At 38.4% G+C, this 24,129-nt stretch overlaps 1 protein-coding gene across 3 annotated transcripts in view; it reads left to right on the top strand.

Annotated features, from left to right (window-relative positions):
• EPM2A (EPM2A glucan phosphatase, laforin) overlaps nt 1-22,367 on the top strand; it is a 43,510-nt gene extending 21,143 nt beyond the window's left edge. For all 3 annotated transcript variants that reach the window (XM_042016743.1, XM_042016745.1, XM_042016744.1), the window contains exons 3-4: nt 18,864-19,105; nt 20,487-22,367. In XM_042016743.1, coding sequence (XP_041872677.1) covers nt 18,864-19,105; nt 20,487-20,767 — 523 coding nt within the window. In that variant the 3' untranslated portion in view covers nt 20,768-22,367. The remainder of the gene's footprint in view (nt 1-18,863; nt 19,106-20,486) is intronic.
• The last annotated feature ends 1,762 nt before the right edge of the window (nt 22,368-24,129 follow it).

Genomic DNA, 24,129 nt, shown 5'->3' with positions numbered 1-24,129 from the left:
ACATGAGCTTCTGCTTTAAATGGGCTGCTGCAGGGTGAAAATGGCCTGCTTCTGGCTGGGGCTAAAACCAATTTTGCATTATGCTGAGGCTGATGACCATGCTCTGAGGAAGCAGATTTTTCTTATTTGATAGAGATGTATCACTCATAAGTCAGTGAACTTACATTTAAACTTATATTTAGAGAACTCATTTTGTGTCGGTCATTCAGGTAGGAGAGTATATAATGCGGTTTTTAAGCACAGCAGGATTTGGACTAATTTCTTGTAAATGTCAAATGGAGCTTTCCTACAGCTAGAATCATGAGTGATATCTCTGTGGCATTAATATTCACTTGGTTTCAACATGTAATAACACCTGTAACCAAAATCTGACTCAGAAAAAAAAATAACAGTCAGTTTCTCTTTTGTGTTAGATATTACTGCAATAAGATGGCTTCAAATTGCAGGAGAGTTCACTTAGGATGCAGTAATTTTCTAAAGTAAATTAGAGTTATTGTAATCTCCTCTGGGAGAAGATGACTTCAGAAAATTTGTGAATCTGGGCCATATTATCTCTGTTTCAGTTCCATCTGTGAAAGGTGGAAGTTCCTAATTTGTGGATGTAGTATACCTTATTATTTATATAAAAACATCTGCATTTCTCAGAAGAAAGGCATTACATAAGAGCAAGAGAGGGAGTGACACCTGAAATTACAAAATCCTTAAATAATATGTTGAAGACAGTGATGCTTGATGGCAGAATTAGGTGATATGGAAATGAATATGTCTGATAGGAAAAGCCATCTAGTTAGTTTCCTATTTTCAGATTGATTTTAGGTGTGTGCTTTGTGTGAATCATATTTCTCAAATCTGACAAAGGAAAGTAATTTTTACATGCTTTGCATATAAAATGCAGATAAACTGGGATCTGTAAGTGAATTCCTTAGACAACAATGATAGCTAATCTGTAACTGAGGTATTGTATGGCTGCTAAACATTTTGGAGGAAAATACACAATTAGCAATCCACAATCAGGGGAATCACTACATGAGAGTAGGCATGGGTTCTGACGACAATTTTTTGAGGTACAGGTTTCTTTAGTAGCTTTTTTGCATTATATATATATATGTAGGCCATCAAATACTAATATTTCATGTTCATGTTTATGGAGTGATTGGGAAGTTGACAAACATGTTGCTCTCATCAGTGTTTATGTCCCTAATTTTTTTCTCTAAGACTTAAGGTAACGGTGAAAGAACATTGAGTCCCATGCTTGGAAATACTATTTTTGTTTCTCAATGATCGCAAATGAAACACAATTTATGATGTAGTATTTACAAATGCTTTGTGGCTTGTTGGTAAGAAAGTTTCCTTCAACACTGCCAGTAATATTGGTTATAACCTAAGTTAGGTGTTAAGTGGGAATGATCAGGAGAGTCACATAAAATGTGTGTTCCTGCTTTGTACTAAATGTTCATGAAGACAGGTGAGTGAATGAAGAATAATCCAAAATGGACAAAATGGAGATGCTTCTTGTTTACCTTTTGGAGGCAGTAGAGCAGTATTTTGCTGATGGAGCACAGAATTTCTTCCTATGGAAAAAATGAGCATTTACTTGATTGATATGCATTTTTAATTGGGGTGGAAAACAAGAACCTGGTTGAGTATATTTGGTTCAGTATGAAATTAGAATTACCTTTGAGAAAAGTACAAGAGAGAGCACCTTTTTTTTTTTTTTAGTCTTTAATTTCTCTGACTGGTTGTAATTCATTCACAAAATAAAATACCTTTCTGTTTTAAATATAATTCTGAACTAATTTTTTTATTACTGAATTATAAAAGAGGCTTTAAAGAGTAAGCTGTCACAAAAACCCCCTAGAGTGCAGTGACCTATGCTACTGTAGTAGAAAGCTGCACTGATATTTTGTGCCTACATTATCAATTAAGAGGTGATGATGTCTACAGAGATTACCATAGTTAACATTAAAAGCTGAGCTAGCTGTCCCCTGTGCCTAAAGAATGCTTGTGATATTAGAGAAAAGAATAAGAAATAATGAGCTCTGGAACAAAATTCATTGATTGTCTTCTAGTGAAATAGTCCTGATCAAAAGGACTTAACATCAATAAGAGTTCAGCCTTTGATTTCAGTACTTGAGGCTCTAACTGTAAAGTTATCTGGTCGTTTTATACATTAAGTAATGAAAATATTCTAATGCACATTTTTGGTATGTTTATCCCATAAACTAGGATATCTGACTACTCCTTTGAATATTGTTTTATTGTACTGAGCTATAGTCTGAAACTAATCTAAATTAGAACCATTGTTTACTTACCAGTGGGAATCACCTTTTATAGAATGATTTAAAGGTTAATTCTACTTTTTGTCCTTTGTGAATCTTAATTTTTTTTCTATATCACCCCTCACTGGAGCTGTGAAATGCTTTTACTAGCCACTGTTGTGAAGAAAATGGGTTTCAAATCAGTGTAAGAAGTGACATTTAGGCAATTTTTTATTTAAGTTCTTGAAAATTAAGATGGAGTGTGAGGAAATAGGAGCAAGAGTGAGAAGAAAAATTATGAGGCTAGAATTCAATCAGTTTTTAGTCCTTATTTGTTTTCATTTATTTGATTTGAGTGATCTCTATATTGGGTAACAAATGCATTTTTCTTCCACATTTGTTGTCCATCCAAACCAAAAGCTTCTCCTTTTGTCAACTCCCCACACTGTGCCCTACATAACAAAGGCTAAAACCAGGAAAAATGATTCTATTTTTCCAAGTTTTGTGATCTTGCATGGGCAGGATGGCACCCAGCTGGGATAGCCCAAGCCACGCTATTGATGAGTTAACTACAAATCCCAGTCTTGTGAAATGTGAACTGAAATAGAGTTAGGATATGCCAGCAGTGCAGTCACATGCCGTGAAGTTGAATACTGTGGATGAACTAGATGGCAGGAACTCGTTTTTCCATTATTTTGTTTTTCTGAGTATTAGCAAATAGCTTTTGCCAGCACAGCTCTGGCTCTCTTGCTGTGACCTATGGCCTGAGCACCCAAAAGGAACTTGACATGGAAGCTCCTGGATGTCACTCATTTCTAATGGCATTACTTGTAAGTGCCATAGTAGCAAGCAAAATCTACCTTCAGAAAGGGTGATTTTGCCAGAAGAAAAAAGTCAAAGAGCTTCTAGATTGAAGATTTTTGCATGACTGTCATCAGTGTTTGAATTCCCAGTATTACTTCTACCTACGGTGACTGGTCTGTTAAACCTGATGAATGGCTATTAGCCAGCAGGCTGCCAGGTTTGTTGCCTCCTGCAGTGGCTGAGGGACACAAATTATTGGCTAGACTTTGGGATGAAGTTGAAGTGTCTCATGAATGGTACATTACCTGTGTGAATAAGCTACAGGGGATCTTAGCATGGTGTCTGGTTAGTCTTGTGCGTTTTTTCCTGGAGGTTTTTTTCTGTATTTTTCTTTACCATTCTACCATTCATATATGGTTTTTGCAATGGGTGTTTGATTGAGAATTTTTTACTTAGAAGGATGATTGTTCAGGAATGAGTATTTTATTAATAAAATGGCAGCAAGCAGAAACTGGCTGTTGGTGAGAGGACGAGGCCTTTAGTCAATTGGCTGGTAATGGATGATATTTACTTAAAACCACTGTTACTCTATAAAACTGATCTTTTCATAGGTGTGCCTCTGCACAAAATGATTTCCTTACTTCTAAAGAAAAACTTATAGTTCTGTGTCATTCTGGGAGAAAAAAACAGAAAGAAGATTGGGAACCCTCCATGGAAAAACCTGGAGGAGTAAACGTAGTTCTGTTTTTCTCTGTGGGATATAACAGAAAAATGTTGATAGTCCAGTAAGTATGAATTTGATGTTGGGGATCACTGTTAGGGAGCAGAAACTATTGTTGCTTCTAATTTCTCTGTGTGTTTTACTGTGTCTCCCTGCCGCTTGTCCATATTTCTTCTGGAGGTTTTCAGCCCTTTTTCCTGCCTCTTTACTCTTTAACAGTCAGGCTATCAGCGAGGAAGTAAAGTTCTGTCTCCATTGGAAAGCAATTTGCTAGTGTTGCTGGCTGTGAATGAAATTGACTGAGATTGTGAAATCCTGGGCAATTTAGCTCACAGCTGGGATGACGAGGAAGGGGTAGCATCACTCTCTCACTGAAGATGGTGTTCCAGTTGTCTTGCAGATACTTATTTCCTCCCAGCTTTTACATGCATTTATTAGGTGCCGGGTAATTGCTGGCATTTCTTAATACAGTTTATCTAAAGATAGCAGAACTCTTTTTGAAAAGCAGAGACTGTGTATTCATCCTTATTGCTATTTAGTTTACCCAGGAGGGAGTGAATTCAGATTTCTAGTTGTTGTTGGAAAAACTTCATTAATGCAACTCCGTAAGTTACACCTGGTGAACCTGTTTAACCAGGGACGTGTGTTTGCAGAGTAAACCCACTCTGCCTGCCCTTCTTGTGATTTTTTTGCAGGCACAGCTCCTAGGGCAGGTTGGCCCAATCGGCCTGAGGCTGACTCTTCAAAAAAAGAAGTCTCAGAACAAGAGGGTTTTTAGTCCCCAAATGTGAAAAGTGACACCATCAGATGTTTTATTACCACCAGCTGGTTTGGTGTTTGCTTACTTGTTCAGTGTATACTATATTTCTGAAAGAGGTGACCTGAAAGTCAAAAAAATATGAAATAAACAACTGCATAGTTACTTCAAATGAAATGGGAAAAACATTAGAGATACTTCATTTGAAACAGTAGCAAGCTGAAGCTATTAAGTTATGAATTCTACCTCCATCTTCAATAATTTTTGTAAATGCTGAGAGATATAAATGCTAGTTTTCATGCTTAAATGCTCTACATATTCACAAGATAATTTAAAAAATGCACCTGCATATGAAAATATGGAGAGTCCTACTTAAAGGATAAAAAATTATTTATTAGAAAGGAAACTGGAATATAGCTCTAGTTCTTTGAAGTGTGTCTCAGAAACATAAGTATTTTATTTCCCAAGAGTAAATAGAGATTATCAAATTGTTGCTGTATTTTCCCATACATAATTTTCTCTCTGTAAGAAAAAAAAAAACAAAGAAATGAACTGCATTTGTCTTCCCAGGGAACATATTAAGAGGCTGAACTGAAAATCTCTTGTTCCCTCCTTTAATGCTTGTACTTTGGGAAATTTAATTTCAGGGAGTCAGGTACATAATTCCTGCTGTTGTTCAGAAGTCTAATGTGTGTCCTTCCATGAACTGTGATAAAAATTGAGTCAAATGTCATAGACATTGCCAAGCTTTAAGAAATGTGGATTTCTTCTTTATTGGTTCAGTAGACAGCAGGCTTTATAAGTTTAAATGAAATGTCTTTTTTCTTTGATGTGAAAACCTAGTAATAGAATATATGATTTTAAGCATCAAGAAGAGGATAAAGAGGAAATATGCATTTCAGTTTTAATACAGACACAAGAAAATGTAGAATATATATAAAATAAATAATGAAATAGGTGCTTATTTTGTCCCTTTCTTCCCTTTCCTTCCCTCCTCTCCCCTCCCATCTATCAGCTGTGGGTTAGCAGCAAGACTCTCCATGACTCCGTCATTTATTCCAGGGGCTGGATGCCGGGCGGTAGTACATGTGGGTGGGTGTTGGTGGGCTTCTAGAGCCTTTCCTTTTTTAATTATTATTTTTTAGTTTAACTAACTTCTCCAGGACTGCCGTTTAAAAACTCTCCAGAACGGTTATATCCAGTGCCTTTATTTTCTCATGGTGATGATCTGATAAGGAGGATATGCAGCTTCCCTAATAAAATAATTTCTCTAATGTTCCTTCTTTCTGTGGTCCAGCTGCCAGCCATGTGCAGACCAGTCCTAAAGAGTGTTAAATATTGCTTTCACTGCAGAAGAATTTCTCAGCTTCCTTGTAATAATGAGTTGCTTCAATCTGGTGAGATAAAAAGAGGAAAAAGCTTCTCAAATATATCTGTAGTCTTGGTAATAAGGCTGTCCAGTATGTTTAACAAATTTACAAAGCCAAGCTTCAGCTGATAATGTAAACTCATTTAAACAAACTTTAGTAACTGTAGATCACTTTAATATATTTGTTCAAATGCTTGGAATTTTGATTTCCAAGCAGATGTGATGATGCTGCTAGGAAAAGAAAGAAATCAGAAAGAAAAAAAAAGACATTTTTAAAAAAAACAGAGAACCCCTGGTAATTCTTGTCAATCTTTGAGCTCCAATAAAAACTGCAGCACTGATTGTTCATAAATTTAACTCTCATGAGTTTTTCCCCTTTTGTCATCCAAGACTTTTTCAAGAGATTCCACTATACTTTGTAGTTTTGAATTAAAAAGACATACATAGGTTCTTCTGGGACCTCTCAGTAGCTCCATTACCATCCCAGCCTCAACCTTTGTTGTTGGCTACTCATCCACCATGGTTATTAATCTTACGTTTAGAATCTAGTAACCAGGTACGTTAGCTAAAATGAAGTTTTCTGAGAGTTTTGTTATGGTAGCACTATACAGCTGTCGTTCCTTTGATTTGACTTTGCTGTGAGAACACCTTATTTTAAATATTTATGTAGCTGACTGTGGTGAGGCATTAATTCCATTTTTCTCCATATTTTTAAGATGTTGTCCCCCAGCCTGTGCTTCTCTAGTATGTATCTGTCCCTCTTTAAAATTCAAATAAATGAACTGTTATGGTTTTAGAAATCCTGGATAAATTGGAATGAACATGGATACAGAGCTCATCTAGGCTGTTTTCAGATGGTACCACAAGGGATGAATGTGCATCTTCCTCTGACTGTTGGAGTTCTGAGAGATTCCATTAGTTTGTACATGTGCTTATGGTGCCCTGTGGATCCCAAGGCCACCTAGCAATAATCTGTGCTTTGCAATTATGTAATTTTCATGAATACATACTTGTTTCTGAAGCTTTGAAATGTATTTCCATTGGATCTGAAATGCTACATTTTCAAAAGTGGATTTATTTTTTACTGTTTTTGCAGTCTAGGTTCCTAAGCAGCTGGGAATAGGTAAACTCTGAAAGAAGACAAAATATGTTTTTGCCAGTGATTCCCGAATCTTCTCGGTCACTAACTTAGAGTTCATTTGTAGCAGTTTAAGTGAATTTTGTTGAGATGCTTTAACTTACAGGTGCCAGCAGTGGCATCATTCCCATTGCTAAGCATTAATGTTAGAAATTCTCATTCCTAATGCCAAGAGATTCATGGCTTATTGCAATCTGGCTGAGTTTAGCAGCCTGTTGTTCTTGTGTTTCTGGGTATTTGTTCTAATTCAAAACAAATGGGAATGTTGGCAGTCTAACAGAGACATATGTAGGAAGTAACCATTGGCAACCGCGGTTGCATGAGACAAGATTCTATAATTGGAGCATTTAGGCATTAATACTCACAAGCCAATGGAGGAGTCCTTTCCAGGTTGTTCAGTACAAGCCTTGGAACCTGATTCTCTTCTCAGGCTGTATTTTTGTAATTGGCATACTGTCTGCTTTCAGAGAATGTTTATAAAATGAAGGTACAAGAGGAGTCATTTCTTACAACGGCAAACCTTGCTTTCTGCTGTATACAGTGTGCTCCTTAGGCATCAGGTGAAACCTTGTGTGTGAGTTTGGAAATAAATTCTGGCTAAGTCCTGTAAGTCTGGATCTGGACACCGTGTCCCACAAGGCATTGGTGTGCTTGTGAATAATTTCTTTCTTATCTTCACAGTAGAAATATGTAGAGAAATATGACATAAAATATTTCACTTTGAATACAGGGAGGATAAAATTTAATCTTCCACATTTTAGTTTTGGCTATGTACATAAAGTCTTGTGTGACCATGTTATTTTAGATCATATCTAGAGTAGAGACAAAATAGATTATAAAAATTTATAAGAGATAAATTAATTGGCTTTAAGCTTCTTAATGGAATGAAGTGAAAAAGAGGGGAGAAGAGTTTATGTTGTGCGTCTTTTCATTGTATAGATTTGAATGTACTGCAAGGTTGATAACAGCAATTCCACTGAACTTACTGGAGTATGTGAGCTTAGTTTAGAGACAAAATTAGATAAATTTGATCCATTATTTTGTCTGGAGAACAAACATGCAATGAATGAGTGCATTTTCCATGGGATGTATAGCTTTTATGCCACTGGAGTTGAAGCAAGATAAATTGGCTTGAAAGGAGCTCTGTGCTACCATAGTTTGACTACTTCTGGTGCCTGGGATAGACAGCATAGTTTAATGAAGACTAAGAAAGAGTATCTATTAATATTTGTAAAAGACATTTGGGAATTGGTACAAAGGGAGAAGAAGAAATATTGAAATTGAACCTGTTTTAAGATCAAATGGATATTAATTGCTTCTCAGTGAATTTGGAGTGTAAATTAGAACAAGGTTTCTGTCATCAAAGGAATGATGTCTGAATTCCAGCATGACCTTTCAAATAGGGCAGGAAGGACAAGGAACCTAAATTATTTCAAGATGGAGCTTGATAAATGGATATAGGTAGTGATTCCAGAAATTGAAATTAAAGTTTATGATTATAGTATCATAGATCATAGGCTCAAAGAGACCTCAGAAAGTATTCAGTCCATTTCCTTGCCCCAACTTAATCTCAATTACATTTGAATCATTTCAGGTTTATCCAGCCTGATCTAAAATATGATCTCATCTTAGTGATGAGGCTCTATAGGCCTGTTACTCTTCCGTTCAATTACCTCACTATTCCAACCATTAAAAAGCTTTACTAACCTCAATTTAAGTCTTCCTAGTGCAATTTAAGTTAATTTCTTCTTGTTCTCTTCACAGAAGACTTGGAGAACAAATTTGTATCCTGCCTCTCTATAGCCCTTTCATATATGCTTGGAAACTCCTTTTTTCCCAGAATCGCAGAGTGGTTGACTTTGGAATATTTCAGTTTGTTCATTCTGATATTAGGCGTTGGATCTTTCACTCTTTTCTCTGAAAACTTGTCTTCTAGAACTCTGATTATTCTGGCACTCTCTGCTGGGCTTTCCAGGTGTTTCTCTTCCTTTGTTCTATTTCTCCTGATGATGGTCCAGTATTGGTAAGTACTGAATACAATAGAAGGATTATTTTGTGACTTTCAAGCATAGTGCTACGGCTTAGCCAAGTATTATTGTCATTTTTGCAGTGTGGAATGTGCTTTACTTCCCAGTTGTCTAGGTGTTTTCATCAAGTAAGTTCCCTGCTGTGGCAGGGTATAGGATGTTAGGAATGTGCTCAATCTCTGCATCTGTCCTTGTGAAATGTTTTTTGTGAGTTTCTTCTAATAAAGCTCTTACGCTCCTTCTAAGGGAATGTTTGGGATTGCTATGGAAGGGGAAAATGGCCCATAAAGAGAAAATTTTGTGGATCTGTCTAGACTGAACTATTATGTGACTGACTAATTCTTCTCACGTGGATCTTTTTATCCTGTATCCCTGGTAAATTCAAAGCTGTGCTGTGCTTAGGCATTAGGATGGTTGCTCAGTGCCTCATAACCTGAAGAGTGTTCCATGGCGCCTGCTGAAAGAGCAGTTTGGTGGATAAAATGAGGATGATCAAGCCCTTTTGTACCATCAAGCTGCTGCTATGGAAGTCTTTTCCTGAGACAGCAGAACCTGAGGGCAGTGTACCACTGGAACTACTTTGTAGCTGAATGTCTGGGTAATACTGTATTTCAGTTACAGGTTTGATATTATACCTGCTTTACTTGTAGCACATTGTCAGCTTGAGGTCAAACCTTAATGGCTTATTTGCTTATGGCAATCAGCAAACGAGGTAGTTTTATGCCACAGAGTTGTGAACATGGACTAAATAAGATACTATTAAGCATAAGACTTAGAATTCAGGGGCTTGAGATACTTTGCATATTGCTCAGCTGACAAAGTTTTGTTCTAAAGTGATAAAAGCAGGTGTTTCTTTTTACATTCCAAGTCTGCTCCCATGTGAGAGGCTAGATAAGTAGTTCAAATTACATCTAAGAAGAAAATTTGCCAGACTTTAATTGCTTTTCATCAGAGTGCCAAATAAGAAGAAGTAAAAAAACACCTTGAAACTACATTGTAGTCTGCTTAATTCTCCTTGTTTAAAGCCCTGAGGTAGAATTCTTAACTTCAAAATAAACAGCACTCTTTCAGTGGTAAAGCAGAACAAATTCATAAGCAATGGCTTGTGCTCCTTCTACGTTTGACATTTAGGTAAGAGCAATTTTTTGTTCAAGAGTATAAATAGTTTCTACAAGGCCTGCAGCTGGGTTGTTTCAGTAGGATATAGTTTTATCATTAATCAGTGCTTTTCTTTGATGGCTTCTGCTAAGGTTATGGTCATTAACTCCATCTTTCTTGATAAGAGTGATCTTATTAAGCCCGATTATTCTATCTTAGAGTTAGACCATGGCATCACCAAACCTTGCTCTCCTGCTCTGGCTACTACTGCTTGACTCTGTGCTGGGAAATCGAGTGCATCCAACTGTTCCCAGTCAGTCCTGCTTAAGTCAGGTCTCTTATCATGAAGGGTCCATCAGTTTGTCTTCTGCAAGGAGACTTTATCAGTAAGTCAATAGGAGAAGGGATTAAGACCACAGCCATTACCCTTGTGCTCTATGCAATATGCAATGAAATGTCAGTGTCATACCCCTCAATTCTACCTTATTATTTCATTGGTAAGGGGGCATTTTGCTGAGAGATTCTTCTGTCGTTTGTTTAAGCAGACTATAGTGAAACCAGAATTCTTGTACAAGACCAAACCAGGGACTCCTCTGTTTTGATATCTGCCTATGTTGTCTGTATTTTGGAAGAAGACACAAGACTAAAAAAATTATTTTAAAATGTTGCCATTTATCTCATATCTTGGTAGTTGCTTTATAGGTGAAACAATATGGAATTTGATATTCTTTACCTCTTTTATGTAGATAAAGCCAGTTGATTTGCCCATTCCATAAATTTTATCTTTAAGCAGGGGTCCAATTCCCTCTTAAGAACATTAAATTCTTCGTCTGCTCTAATGTGAAAGTATTTTCACAAGAAATATCTGGAATCTTCTGTGTTTTGAATGTTTTCATTTTTCTGTATCTTTCTTGTTACAGTAAAATATTAGTAGAAAGTTCAAAGTTTGAGTGCATAGAATAGGATCAGTGATTTTTAGACCATTACTATAAATTTTCTGTTACTTTCAGTTCACTTCTTGGTACAGGCTCAAATTACCACTTTGACCTCTTTATAAAGCAATGTTTTCACCAAGTATCACTACAAGCAGGTACTGTTTCCCTTTCTATTTGTATATAGTTATCTTAAAACACAGTGATGTGCATGTGAGATGATTTATTCCAAGACATATTGCTGAGGTGCATTCATTAGCTGTGAATCTCATCTGCTCCTTTGCTGCATTTAATTCGACACCACTGGCAATTGAAACTAATAATTCTGGTTTGGACAAACTTTTGTCTCTCCTTGAGTAGGTTCATCTGTTTGGAAAGATCTTAACTTGAAAGAAGAATTCCATGTTGAATGTAGGTCAGCAATGACATGCTGTAGAAGGACTGCCAGGGAACTATAAAGAGGGATAAAGCCTTTGAAGCACAAGAAGTAAGTAATCTTTGGTTCTTCTCAGAAATGTACTCTTTTCAGTACTGGGCATAACATATTCAAAAAGAGAGGGAGTCCAAAGGCAAACAAGAATGATCAGAGGCTTTGAATATGTGACAAGTGTGTGTGTATGTGTGAAGAATGCAAAGCTGTGTTGGATGGTGTTAGTAACTTAGAGATAAGTAAAAGGATTCTACAGAATGGAAGGAAATAATCTGTTCTTTGTGTCCATTGTGGAGACAAGAAGGTGTCTCTATGACCTGGGACTGCACTATTCATATTGGACAATAGAAATTTTTTTCTGAGGTGAGGATAGTAATCAGTGTGTTTTCTACATATCAAAGAATATTTGAACATGCTCAGATCTTCTACTGGAGAACAGAATTTGGTCATTTGAAAATCCTTCTCAGTTTGTGAATGCATTTCAGGGCATTAGACAACACTCTAAGTAATGTTTCTAGATTGCTCTGACGAAAGTACAGGAACCTCATCTGATTTCTAGCAAGTGCTCACTGTCACAGGTTCAGAGAAAAGAACAAGGAAGGCCTGGAAGAGAGGTTTCTAATTTGGTACTTGTCTCGGTCTTTGAGACAAAACTTCAGGAGGAAACACTCCAGAATGAGTGTTCCTCCCCTTCTTCTCCATCAATGAGACAAATGGGTCACAAGGAGTGAAAGTGGGAAAAAGAAACCAAACTGTTTATTAACACACGAAAAAAACGGGGTAGAACAGGATTAAAAAACCCCTCGAAATACAACAAATTCCCGAAGAGGGAACAGACACACGGGCTCAGACCAGCTGGGGCCACCCCACAGGCTCCCTGGACCAGCGAGGAGGGAAGGGAGGCAGCGAGGCAAGGGGAAGGAAAAGGAAAAAAGAACAAGGAAAAAAGCCAAGAGAACCTTTTCCCAGCTAGCTGGAACCCAAAGGAAACCAAAAAGCAGCACAGCGCTCCCGGCGCGCTCCCTCCCAAGCCCTGCCCGGAGCCTGAAGCCCTTGGGCTGAACCGTTCAACCGCCCCTCGGGCCCTGGCTCCGGCCCCGCCCCCGGGTCCATCCTAAAGGCACAGCGTCCTTGGGCAATGAGCGGTGGGTAAGGAATAAAGCGGCTTCATTACGTCAGCCCAGGACAGTACGTCAGGGAAGGCACACATAGACCTCAGAATAAGCTGCTATATGTTGTTAGAAGGATGCCGCTAGCAAAAGAAGGAGTACATGCAGGATGATACTTCTGGGTCATCATAATCCAGTGGTATCACCCTTTAAAGTGATGTGCCTTGTCTCAAGGCAGAGAATACAGAAAAGATGAAAGAACATCTCAGCTATAGCTGGTAGGATTTCCTATATTCTCATTTTTGCCCAAAGCAATACTTCTGGAAATCTCTTTTTTTTTTGTGTCAAATGAGACAGGGAACAGACATCTGATCTTTGAACTAGTTTAAATTTGGCTGAAAGTTGAAAGTTTCTATGAAGCTTTTGGTTCAGACAGATCACAATTTTCCATTAAAAATCCACCTTATAAAAAAATTCTGAATGAGTTCCTACTTCAGTGCCATCAGGGGAGGAAATAGGAATGCAGTGTAATTTGAAACAGTCTCTAGTAGTTCAAGTGCTGCAAAAATCATCTGTAACTGAGTTGTACTTCAGGCCTATATTCCCTCTGGGTTGCTAGCTTGTAGTGGCACCAGGGTAAGAGCACTACATTGGTACAAAAAACCACTCTGTATGCCCAGAAGCAACACAAAATGCTGGGGGTAAATTGACTGAATTATATATGTTGCTCTTCTGGGAATGCAGAAGAAGTTTTGCTGCAAGTTCCATGTAGCTGTGATTGCATGCTATACCTTAAGGAAATAAGAGTCTTGAGGGAGGACAGAGTCAGTTTAATCATTATTTTGTTTGTTGTTTCAGCTAAATTGCTCTGTTTTGTTATATATTAGGACTCATCCCCCTGTCATCAGATGCTTAACGGGATCTAAGAAAGTCTGGTGTAGACAAGTGAAATGCAAGCTTTAACACAGGCTACACCTTGACCTGGCACTGAGGGATGAATCAATCCATCACTTTTCATTTAAAATAATAGACTGGACCTTGGTCAAAAATATTAGTGGTACAAACAAATGGCATCATTGATAGATCACTCTGTTGCCAATAACCAATGACAAATACCCTACTATTTTTCCTTAGCTTGGCAAAGTCCTCTCTTTTGATTAAAGCTGGAAACTAGCAGGATAGAAGGACATCTAAAATACTGTACCTGATAGATACTCTGATGAAATGTGTCCCTAAAGTGCCGAATCCTATCCTTTTCCATAAGAACTGTGACTCTTTAGAGGGTTGATTGACTTTAAGGTAGATTCTAAGATGCCTCCTCCTAGCACACTGATGATTGCTCAGATCTGGAAGCAGTACCTGAGTCATCCCAGCTTACAACTCAGCATTTTAGGGAAATTTGAATTTAGCATCTGTCTCAAAGCATTATTAACAAAAGCAAGACAGGAGCTGCTGAAGAAGCAGAGTAGACACTGGTGTCATGGAGGAAGAGCTGACTGCCTGATGCAGTAACCTGGTGTCTTCCCCTAGGTCAGGTCACCCTCCCTGGGAATCAGATCCCTACAATTACAGTTGCTGGGCTGGTTTTGTACTGTACTAGGATTGAAAGGTACAGTGTGTCATGCTTTGTGAACCAGCCTGAAAATTAGTCTGCACCATTAGAAAAAAAGTTTTACAATGCTAATTTTTCATTGCCTGTGCTAGTTTGAAAACAAACTAGTGGGAGACACCAAGTCAGAATAACAATTTAATAGGGAAATAAAAAGGGGGGGAAAGAAGAAAAAAAAAACAATAAAAGCGGATAACACTGGGTTAAACTGACAGAGTTAGGATACAACCTGGCACCCTGTTAGTCAGGGTGGTGGTGGCAGTCTGGTAGAATGGTGGCTGCAGTCCTCCCGAAGTGGTGATTCTGTAGAAACAAAGGGTCTGCTCCTTCTCAGAAGGTCCAGTGGTAGCTGTGTAACTCCTGTCCTCTGGAAATCCAGTGGAAAGGCATTGCCTCTGGTGGTCAGAGTCCCAGCTTATATCCACGCTGGGATGCTTGGTTCCTCCCTCTGGGTGGAGCATCTCACAATGGGGTAATGAGTCATGAGGCAAAGTGTTGATTAGGCTCATTAACAGAAGATAGTCCGGAGGGAGTTATCTCTGAGTCAGGCGGCAGGACAATGATGGGCAATTAACAGCAAGATAGTCTGGGGGGAAGGAGGCAAGGAAACACTGCCCCACCTGGTTTCAACGGCTCCTGAGGATGGTAATAGAATACACTGCAACCCAGGACATTGCCTCAGACTCATCTTCTCCTTAGGGATGGGAAGACCATTTGCATACGCATTGATTAAATGGAATGCGTTTATTATTTTGGATGCATTCACACTGAATTGTTATATTTTAATCCAGGCTGTGCAGGGTTCTGGGGGGAAGCCAGCAAATAGAATATATGTCTAGATCATTAAAAATAATTTAAGTGTGCTGGAAAAGAAGTGTACAAGTGATTGCAGGTATTCTGTATTTATTCTGTGGTAATGATAAATAATGGTTGGTTTTCTCAGTTTATAAGTCAAAAGGCAGGTTTTAAAAATGTCAGCCTTCAGTCTGGGCTCTGTAAAGTAAATTGAGTAACATTTGTCTAACATTTAGTCCTTGTTGCCACAAACTCAAGCTTCTCAGATTAATTCATCCGTTTGACCCCTGGAAGTCCCCTTAATGTATCCATATTACTAGTGGAGAACTGAAGCGTAGGCCAGGCTGAAAGTAGTTGACAGAAAGTACCTATAAAGAAAGGGGTTGCAGACAATCAGCACGTCTTAATCTCAGAGTATTGCTGAATATTGTTGATGTTCAAATCACTCTAGGTGGTTTCTTCATTTATAAACTGTCTCTGACTGAATTGACCATGTCTTCTGGAGCCAGACATATTTTACTATCCTTAATGCAGAGAATTAAGATGTACAATGACAAAGTGCCATTTTTATATTAAAGCAGAATTCCAAGTAGAATTTTGCTAAAACACCATCCTGTTTTGATATTTGGGGAACATCAAAGGGGTTAATGGCTGAAAAGATTAAAGGTCTATTGATCACTAATAATTTCTAATGTTTTTTGAACTTAGGGATCATATAATCTGCTCCTGGAATACAACCACATGTGAGCTGGAAAGCAGTGGCTATCAGAGAGCTCAGAGCACTATAACATGACAGTTTAGAGGGGAAGGTAAAAGAGTTCTCTTTCCCATGTCAAATAGTCTTGTGGCTTAAGTCTAACTACCTACTGAAGTACAGTGGCAACTTAAGAAAGGCCACATTGGAAAGGAAATCTAAGTTATATTATTAAGAAAAGAGATGTAAAAATGAATTTACCACATTCCTGCTTGGTTCAATGTGTATGTTTTCCTGGTCCTCAGCATAAGGAAACCCTCAGTAGGGCTATCAAAAAAATCAATATATAAAATATAGTTGCTAAACTCTCCATTAGTCTCTGTACTTGCACATGTACAAACCCCTTTTATTCCTTCCTTCTGATGTCAGAAAAAGGTGAGGTATGAATTAGACAAATAGAAATATAGGTACTATGCAGTAGGATTATCCTAGAACTATTACATAAATTGGCTGATAGGACAGCTCTGAGTACTGTTTTCTGTGTGATAAAAGGGTGGTTAAGCCTTGTCCAGCAAGACCATTAATTACAGTTATTTGCAAGTGGGTAGATAAGGGGCTTGGAGACCAAGGTCAAGGCTACATCTTGATCCTCTCAAAGGTTAAACTTTAGGACCTGATCATAAAATTAGTTCACAAGAGTTGCTGCCTGTCCTAAATACATTTTTTAGGTCATTCTCTGAATGCTTCCACTAGTTTGGGTAATTACAGGGAAAGACAGTGGTAAAAACTTGGTAAACTCTTCAGATTGTTCAGTAAATGCAATTAGTGTTGTGCAATATAGGGGGTCTTGTCATGTACAAGACGTGTTAGGCTACAAGAATGAAATAAACAAATGGTCTGTATCGCAGGGGCTTGCAGATAATAGCACAGCTGTGATGTCTTCCCATTAAAAAATCATTGGGGGAAAAAGTTATAAAGCATTGGTTTATCAGTAAGCAAGAGTACTACCCAGAATTTTATTTCTCTCAGGAATGCTTTAGTCATTGTTAATTCGATCAAATCCTAGAAAACACACTTTTTTTCTCACATCAAGGTAATTCAGTGCATTAGATGTTTCACAGAGTATCAAGTGAATTACATATGTATGAGTCTTCAGGAAAGCCTTTGAAGGAAGGGTACTAATGTTCTTGTTCTTGAAATAATATCCTCTTAATTTGACAAGGTATTAGTGAAATTGCCATTTTTCTTTCCTAGGAATGGAGTTTTGTGGGCATTGCTCATCTCCAGCCATTTGACAGCATCTGCTAGGGCACTCTAACTCACATTTGCCACCTTGAAATGCTCTAATCATTGTGGCAGATTCCTGTGGTAGAATCCTGACAGCGGTCACTCGTTCAGGTTGGGATGGGGGTTGCTGTGGGGCTGGCACGTGGGAAGGGAGCCAGTGAAGCAGTTGTTGCAGTGGACCTTCACGCATCACTCAAATCAGTGAGAATGCTTGAGCTGGTTGTGTCGCATTTTGGGCAATTCTTGAACATGTATGTGAAACAACAACTAAGTCAAATCTTTTCAAGTGGTCTCACTTGGCAGATGGTTGAAATGGTTATTTGCTGTGTAATATATTTGTTTAAATTGGTCTCAGTTACCATATATTGAGATGAAGGGTGTTGTCCCACTGGAACAGGGGTTGTTAAGGCCGAAGACTGTGTCTTTGTGGCTGGTGTGCAACTCACCATGGATGCAGCTGACAAACGGGAAACAATAATAATTAATGCTTCCTGGATCTGAATTTTTCTTTTTGATAATATTTCAGTACTAATATAGCAGGATTTAATAATTACAGTCAATTACAGGTCTTAATTAAATGCCAGTAAGCACTTACTACTGTGATAGTGAAATGGAAATGGCTACCTGATAATTTAGGAGTGGTTTATAGGCTCCTGAAAAAACATAAAACTTTCCTTATTTGTTACTGAGGTTAAAATTGGGAAAGATCGTAAGACAGGCATGGCAGACATTTTATTTTTGAGGATCTTGCTTTTGCTATAGATTTGCATTTAATAGTGTTTGCTAAATTTGCAGTTAATAGTGTTACAGATTTGTTGCTGTTAATGTTTGCAAAGTTGTTAAATGTTACATGCAGGGATATTTTGTGTAGTTTGTGGATTGCACCTTCAAAATGGAAGTTTATGGAAGCAAAAAAAGAAGAAAGTAGATCACTAATAATTTGACCATCTAGATAATCCATTGTGGATACCACCAATTGAATTGCATGTGCATATTAAAACTCCTCATTTGAAAACAATCTTCTTAATATCCAGTTTATAATGTCAAAATCTGTTGAAGTATACAATAGTTTCATGATAATTAGCAATGGGAAAACCATAGAAGTCTTGAAGTTTGATTTAGATAAGCAACCTTATTTCTGGTACTTAGGCATCCTACATAAACCTCTTGTTTTCCTGAAAAATTTCTGACCCTTCAAGCCTTGAGGATAGCTAGACATATATTGTAATTCTGTATTTGATTCCCACTAGACTCCAAGAGATCAGAGGAAAATTAGAAGAAAATTACTCATTAATTTTTAAGTTTCATCACAGAAGGATAGATCAAATTGCTTTTTTTTTTCCCTACTTCCCTCATTACGGTGGTAGCTAAAGAGTTGGAAGAGTTCTTTATGTTTGACCTATTACTAAAGTAATTCAGATCTTGATCATGTGAATTCTTTCTTTTTTTTTTTTTTTTTTTGGTCTGTGTGCAAATTGCAGGGTTTTCTTTTTTAATCTATGATATTAGTAAGCTTCTACTGCAAGCTTAGTGATGAATGATGCCTTGGAGACCTGTGCTATCACTATGCTCTGAATTTTTTTCTCAGTTCATCTGGCTCTTTGTGGTAGGCTAGGAACTTGATCCACAGCATCAGACATCACCAACTCAACTGTAACAAAATAAGAACCTGTAATGAAACCAGAAGTTTCTTACTGCCTGACATGAAAAGGCTGTGCTTAGCAGTGTTTGTGTGATGATGTTGAGCAGGTTTGGAACTGGAACACCGATGTACTTGGCAGTTTCCTTGTTAAGATACTGTAATCAATCCCACTGCAGTGTTTTCTCCATGCTAGGATTCTGCCAAACATCTGGCTGGGAAGTTGCCCTCGGCAGCTGGAGCATGTGACCATCAAGCTGAAGCATGAGCTGGGTGTTACAGCTGTGATGAACTTCCAGACTGAATCTGACATTGTTCAAAATTCCTGGGGCTGCAACCGCTACCCAGAACCCATGAGCCCCGAAATCCTAATGAAACTGTATAAGGAAGAAGGCCTTGCCTATGTCTGGCTGCCAACTGCAGACATGAGTACTGAAGGTAATGCTCATGTCACTCTTGCAGTAAATTATAGCAAACACTTGGAGTTACTAATCTGTCACTTTCATGACAGTTTGGGGGGGGGGGGTGGTTTCTGTGTACATTTTGCATTAAAATATAGCCAGCATACAAGGCATGATTTCTTTGTGTGCTGTCTTTAACAAATTATTCATATTTTCTTGTAGGCAGAGAGGCCATCTGAATTACTTTGTGTCTGGCAGTATTATGTGTGTCTGAGTTTAAAGCCATCTGACGTCAGTAACTGCTTGCCTGTTTTTGCTTTCAGCTTGAATTCAGCCTATATAAATATGCTGTGTAGGTGGAAGACTGCAAGTTTGCACAGCAGGGCAGCTTGCCACCCTAGCAAATTAAAAATGGAGCAACAGTGTTGTGTGTCTGCTGTTCCCTTCCCAACAAATACTTCAACTGTAGTATCCCAGTCTGATGAAACTCCATAGAGACATTTATATAATAATTTGCAATTAATTTAAAATACTCAGAGCACCTGATCCGTAACATCAATTACTAGTACTTTTAAGTCCTTGGTTGGAATGCTCAGTTCAAAGTCTTGTTTCCAACCAGAAGGTTAGAAAGTGAGTGTGTTTTCAAGAGAGCAGCCTGCCAGCAGAAGAGAGTGCTTTCAACTCAGTTAAATACTGCTGCCCCAAATAGAGATCTGTCATATCAGCAATAGGACATCAGGGAAGACAGGAGACCTTAAAACAGGGATTTGAAAGGGTTTAATGTCAGTCCTCATATGTGCCATGAGGAGAATTTGGGCTCTGCTGTTTGCAGCTGTGGTTCCCAGGATAGCAGGAAGAAAAGTGTCAGAAAATACAGTATATTCATCCCTTTGGGAGTGAGAAAGGCTATTCTGTGTTGTTTAACTGTATTCTTAGTATACAATGAAATCATAGCAATTTTAAATTGTACAGTAAAATGTTCTTCTGCTCTCCCTCCCTCACTTTATGGCCTTCATTACAATGTTTTGGAAATCAGCAGTATGTAGGTACCTTCACAAAACTCTGGTATTAAAAAAAAACATATCATTTTTGGCCTGCTAACTTTAACGCTATGTAAGTTGTGCTGTTCTCTATAATGTGCTGCCTTGTCTCAGTTCCTTTGAAAATGAATATGCCACACACACCAGATGTTAATCAGAATGTATATTTAGAGAAGCCTAGGGGCATTTTACAGTTTTGTGTGATCTACGTTGCAAGAAAAAACCAAGATAGCCTAGAAGGTCATTTGAAAAAAGAAAGAAAAAAGTCATATATGTCAGGTTTGCCATTACATTTCACAGTTCATCAGGCTGTGCAGAATCTCAGCCATGAACTGACTTTGTCCAGTGCAAATGAACGTGTCTTGTTTTTAATCTTAGGAAGAATACAGATGTTGCCACAAGCTGTCTGCCTCCTGCACGGGCTACTGGAGAATGGACACACTGTCTATGTCCATTGCAATGCTGGTGTTGGCAGGTCTACAGCTGCTGTCAGTGGCTGGCTGAAGTACGTGATGGGATGGAGCCTGCGGAAAGTGCAGTACTTTTTGGTTTCCCGGAGACCAGCTGTCTACATAGACGAGGAAGCTCTGAATCGTGCTGAAGATGATTTCTACCAGAAATTTGGGCATCTTCGTTCCTCATACCAAATACAAGAGTAGAAAAGCAGAAGAGGAAAAGGAAGGTGAAGAAGAGGAATCCTTACATTTGAACCCCAAGAAATTTCTGTGATTCAGGCACCCACCTCACCTCTTCAGATTATGAGCTTCTTGTAAAACTGATGAGAATTTTGTTTAAAAAGTGCCTTTGAGTGGTTTTTATTTGCTTTCTTTAAGCTGATATGATTCATGTTTTCAAGCCTTTTGGTGCAATTATGAGAACTAGAAACTCTGCAAAGTGAAACAAGATTTTGTTTTAACTATTTGCCTATAGGAACTGAGGTTTTAGGGTAGACACTAAACAAGATGTGAGGTGAAATAGAGTGGGCAATATTTCAGTGACAAGAAAAAAAATACAAAGATTGACTGGATTAAGGTTCAGGTTAGGATAGAGTAGATCATCATCAAAGCTGCTCAGTTATTTTAGGCAGATACTAGATTGTTGCAGTGTTTTGTAGTAATTCTGTAGACAAGTGGTGTTAATGAGAAAGACCAGAAGGAAACCAGTTCTTCAACTCAATGTTTAAAAACAAAAAGCTAATGTCTAATGCAGTGAACTAAAATTTGCTCTTCTAGTTAATGTTAGATATTATGAGTTCCAGCTATATCCTTCTGTGACATCGGGGTTATGCTGGGATGTGGCACGAAGAGAGGAAACAGCTCCAGCTGTGGCAGTCTTGCTCTGTTGTGGGGAAGGACCACTGTTTATTACATGATCCTAGGCTGTGAGTTCTTGGAGTTGAAGCTACATTTTGCTCCTCTGGTCCATGCAGTGCTGTACAGGGGGCTCCCTTAGGTGCCAAGTCAGTCTGAGCAGTAACCACTGGGGCAAGACAGGACCTATAGGAATTGTGTGATAAGTGTCTGTGCATGACTGGCATCACAGCCTCTGGGCTGTTGACCTAGATCAGTGTCTTCAGTACAGGAAAAGCCTCTCCTTGTGCAAGCAGTGGGTGTATGTTAGGTTTAGCTGGTTGAAGCTAATGCTGGGCTGTGAAGTGAGTGCTGGGCTGAATGAAATGAATACCTTCCTCTATAGGAACAAAGAGCAACTCTGCAGAGGATAGTTTCTCAGGAGCTCAGCCTCAGTGTTAGCTTTGCGGATGATCCCTAATGTTTTCCATTGCTGCTTGGTCCCTTAGCTAAACTAAGCAGTGGCACCAACAGCTTCCAGTCCCACTCAGATAAAACCAATTTGCTGTAGGTTGAGTTCAAGAGAGAAGAGAGGATTAAGGATGCATAAACATTAAGAAACCTAATTTCTATAGGTTTATTCTTCAGTGAAATCTCTTTTTTTCCAGCCAATTTGTTTCTCTAAAGAAGCAGTCAGTGACAGATATATATCAATATATCAATATATATTGATTTTCTGAATACTTAATGGAGAAACTATTACATATGAACTGTTTACAGAGAATGTCCAAAATAATAAGTTTTATTTATCCTATACTTCAATCTTGAAACGGAGAAATGTTTATTTAAGTTATTCTATGTGTGGTTTTGATCATGACTTTGTTTCTGATTTTTTGAAATAACACTGCCTGTTTAGAAAGTAGATGAGAAAAGTTCTCTGTTAAATAAAGACAAAATGACAATTCCAACAGCCCATTTTGTCATATGTCTTTGTCTCCCAATTTCACAAATAGCAGAAGGGGTCATGACTGATATTTCTATGCAGAAGTGGAACCAGCCACTGTAATGGTAACAGCCTGTGTCTTGTCTGCTGTGCTGTGTCAGTTTGACAGAAAAAAAACAGCACAGCAAAGGCGTGTGTATCATATGGCACCTCTGGTACCTTCAAAGACAAAAACAGGTGTTTCTTCTCCTAGCCCAGTGCAAAGAGCAGAGGCAGTGTGTGAGGGCTCCTCTCTGGCTGTTGGGCTCATGTGCAAGTGTGCAGAGCTACAGCTGCCTGCCCAGGAGTTACCTCATTTTGACTGAGTTTAAAGTAAAATTGGCGAGCTTTTGCTACCATGTTCTTCTCAAAATCAAGTGCTGAGAGAAGGAGAATGGCATAAGAAGTAGAGAGTACAACTTGCTTAAGTTTTACATTTCTGTTGAGATCTGTTTGAAACCCCAAGCTTAAAATGTGTTTCCAAGCATCACTGACAGCCTTTCCGTCAGATGCAACTTATAATAAATGTTGGGGCAAATAGCTATAGATTTGATTCTTGTTCCACAGGTAGCTCTATACATGTATGTGTTTTAGGGCTCTCAGGATTGAGCAGTGCATAACATGACACAAACAAGTAAGTATATGGCTAAGTAAGTACAGCCACTCTGTACCGGCTACTTCCTAATTATATTTTTATTGGCAATGGAAGCAAACTGATGTTTCATTTGTAGGGCAGGAATTCATACGGTACAGGAGTCACAGATTCAAGGGTGCCCTAGCAGGCTGTTAATTCATTGTTTACTGTCATTTCAGCAAGGGGTTGTTGATTCTTGCCACTTCAGTTTGCTTCTCTGCTGAACTGCTTGGGAGCACATATCACAGAGATTGCATTAGCTCCTGCATGGCATGAAAGCAACTTGCCAACATCACGTTAACAAAGAATGCAAAGAGATCCTGGGGGATCCTAGGGGCTTGCAATCCCCTTGAGCCTATTTGTAGCATCCGTTTTTTTCCTCATTGCTACCTTCCTGCCTTCATCATTGAAGGACACTCTGTCAAGCAACATTCATTCAAAGCCTTTTCTGTGGAGTGCAACTAGGAAATCAAATGCTGAAGGGATCATTGCAAGAGACTACAGCAACAGAAAAATCAAGAATATAAAAATACCCAATTTCTTCAAATGTATAATTACATATTAAATCTGCATCTAGAAATTATGTATTAGATTTCAAATTTGTAATGTGTTCTTAGGCTGATTGGATCATTAGCTCTTTCCACAGACTAGCCTCTTGATGTAATTTGGATGAAAGGATCAAGACAGGCTCTTGTTTATGTACTTGTAGATTTCCTTGCTACTTTAGTCCTAAAGCACTACAAAATTTAGAGAAGAACAGCTCCTACAAAAAGAATTAGACATAGATAGACAGTAATGGTTATTACTGTCTATAACAGGGGCCCAAGAAGCCAAACTGATACACAGACAATAAAGGGAACCAGGTAGAAATATTTTGATATCACAGAAGAGCATCAGTTGGGGAAAACGGTTGTGATGCTGTGAGCATCAGTATTCTCTGCCCTGTTACAGCCATGTTTTTACCTCCATTAAATTAAAGTAGAATTTGCTGCTTGAAATGGGAACATCTGTAACTCCAGGTAGTTAGAGTATCTGAGTGTCATTTTAAGGCCAAACAAGAGTATATATTTGTAGTGGTTTGGTCCAAAATACTCATTACTGTTTATCTGCTGTGAG

The sequence above is a fragment of the Corvus kubaryi genome, unplaced genomic scaffold, assembly GCF_017639235.1.
Source record: "Corvus kubaryi isolate FWS band 111438036 unplaced genomic scaffold, C.kubaryi_AGA036_p1.0 split3-73, whole genome shotgun sequence".
Classification (NCBI taxonomy): domain Eukaryota; kingdom Metazoa; phylum Chordata; class Aves; order Passeriformes; family Corvidae; genus Corvus; species Corvus kubaryi.
Note: the sequence above shows the minus strand (reverse complement) of the source record. Positions and strands in the feature narration are given on the sequence as shown.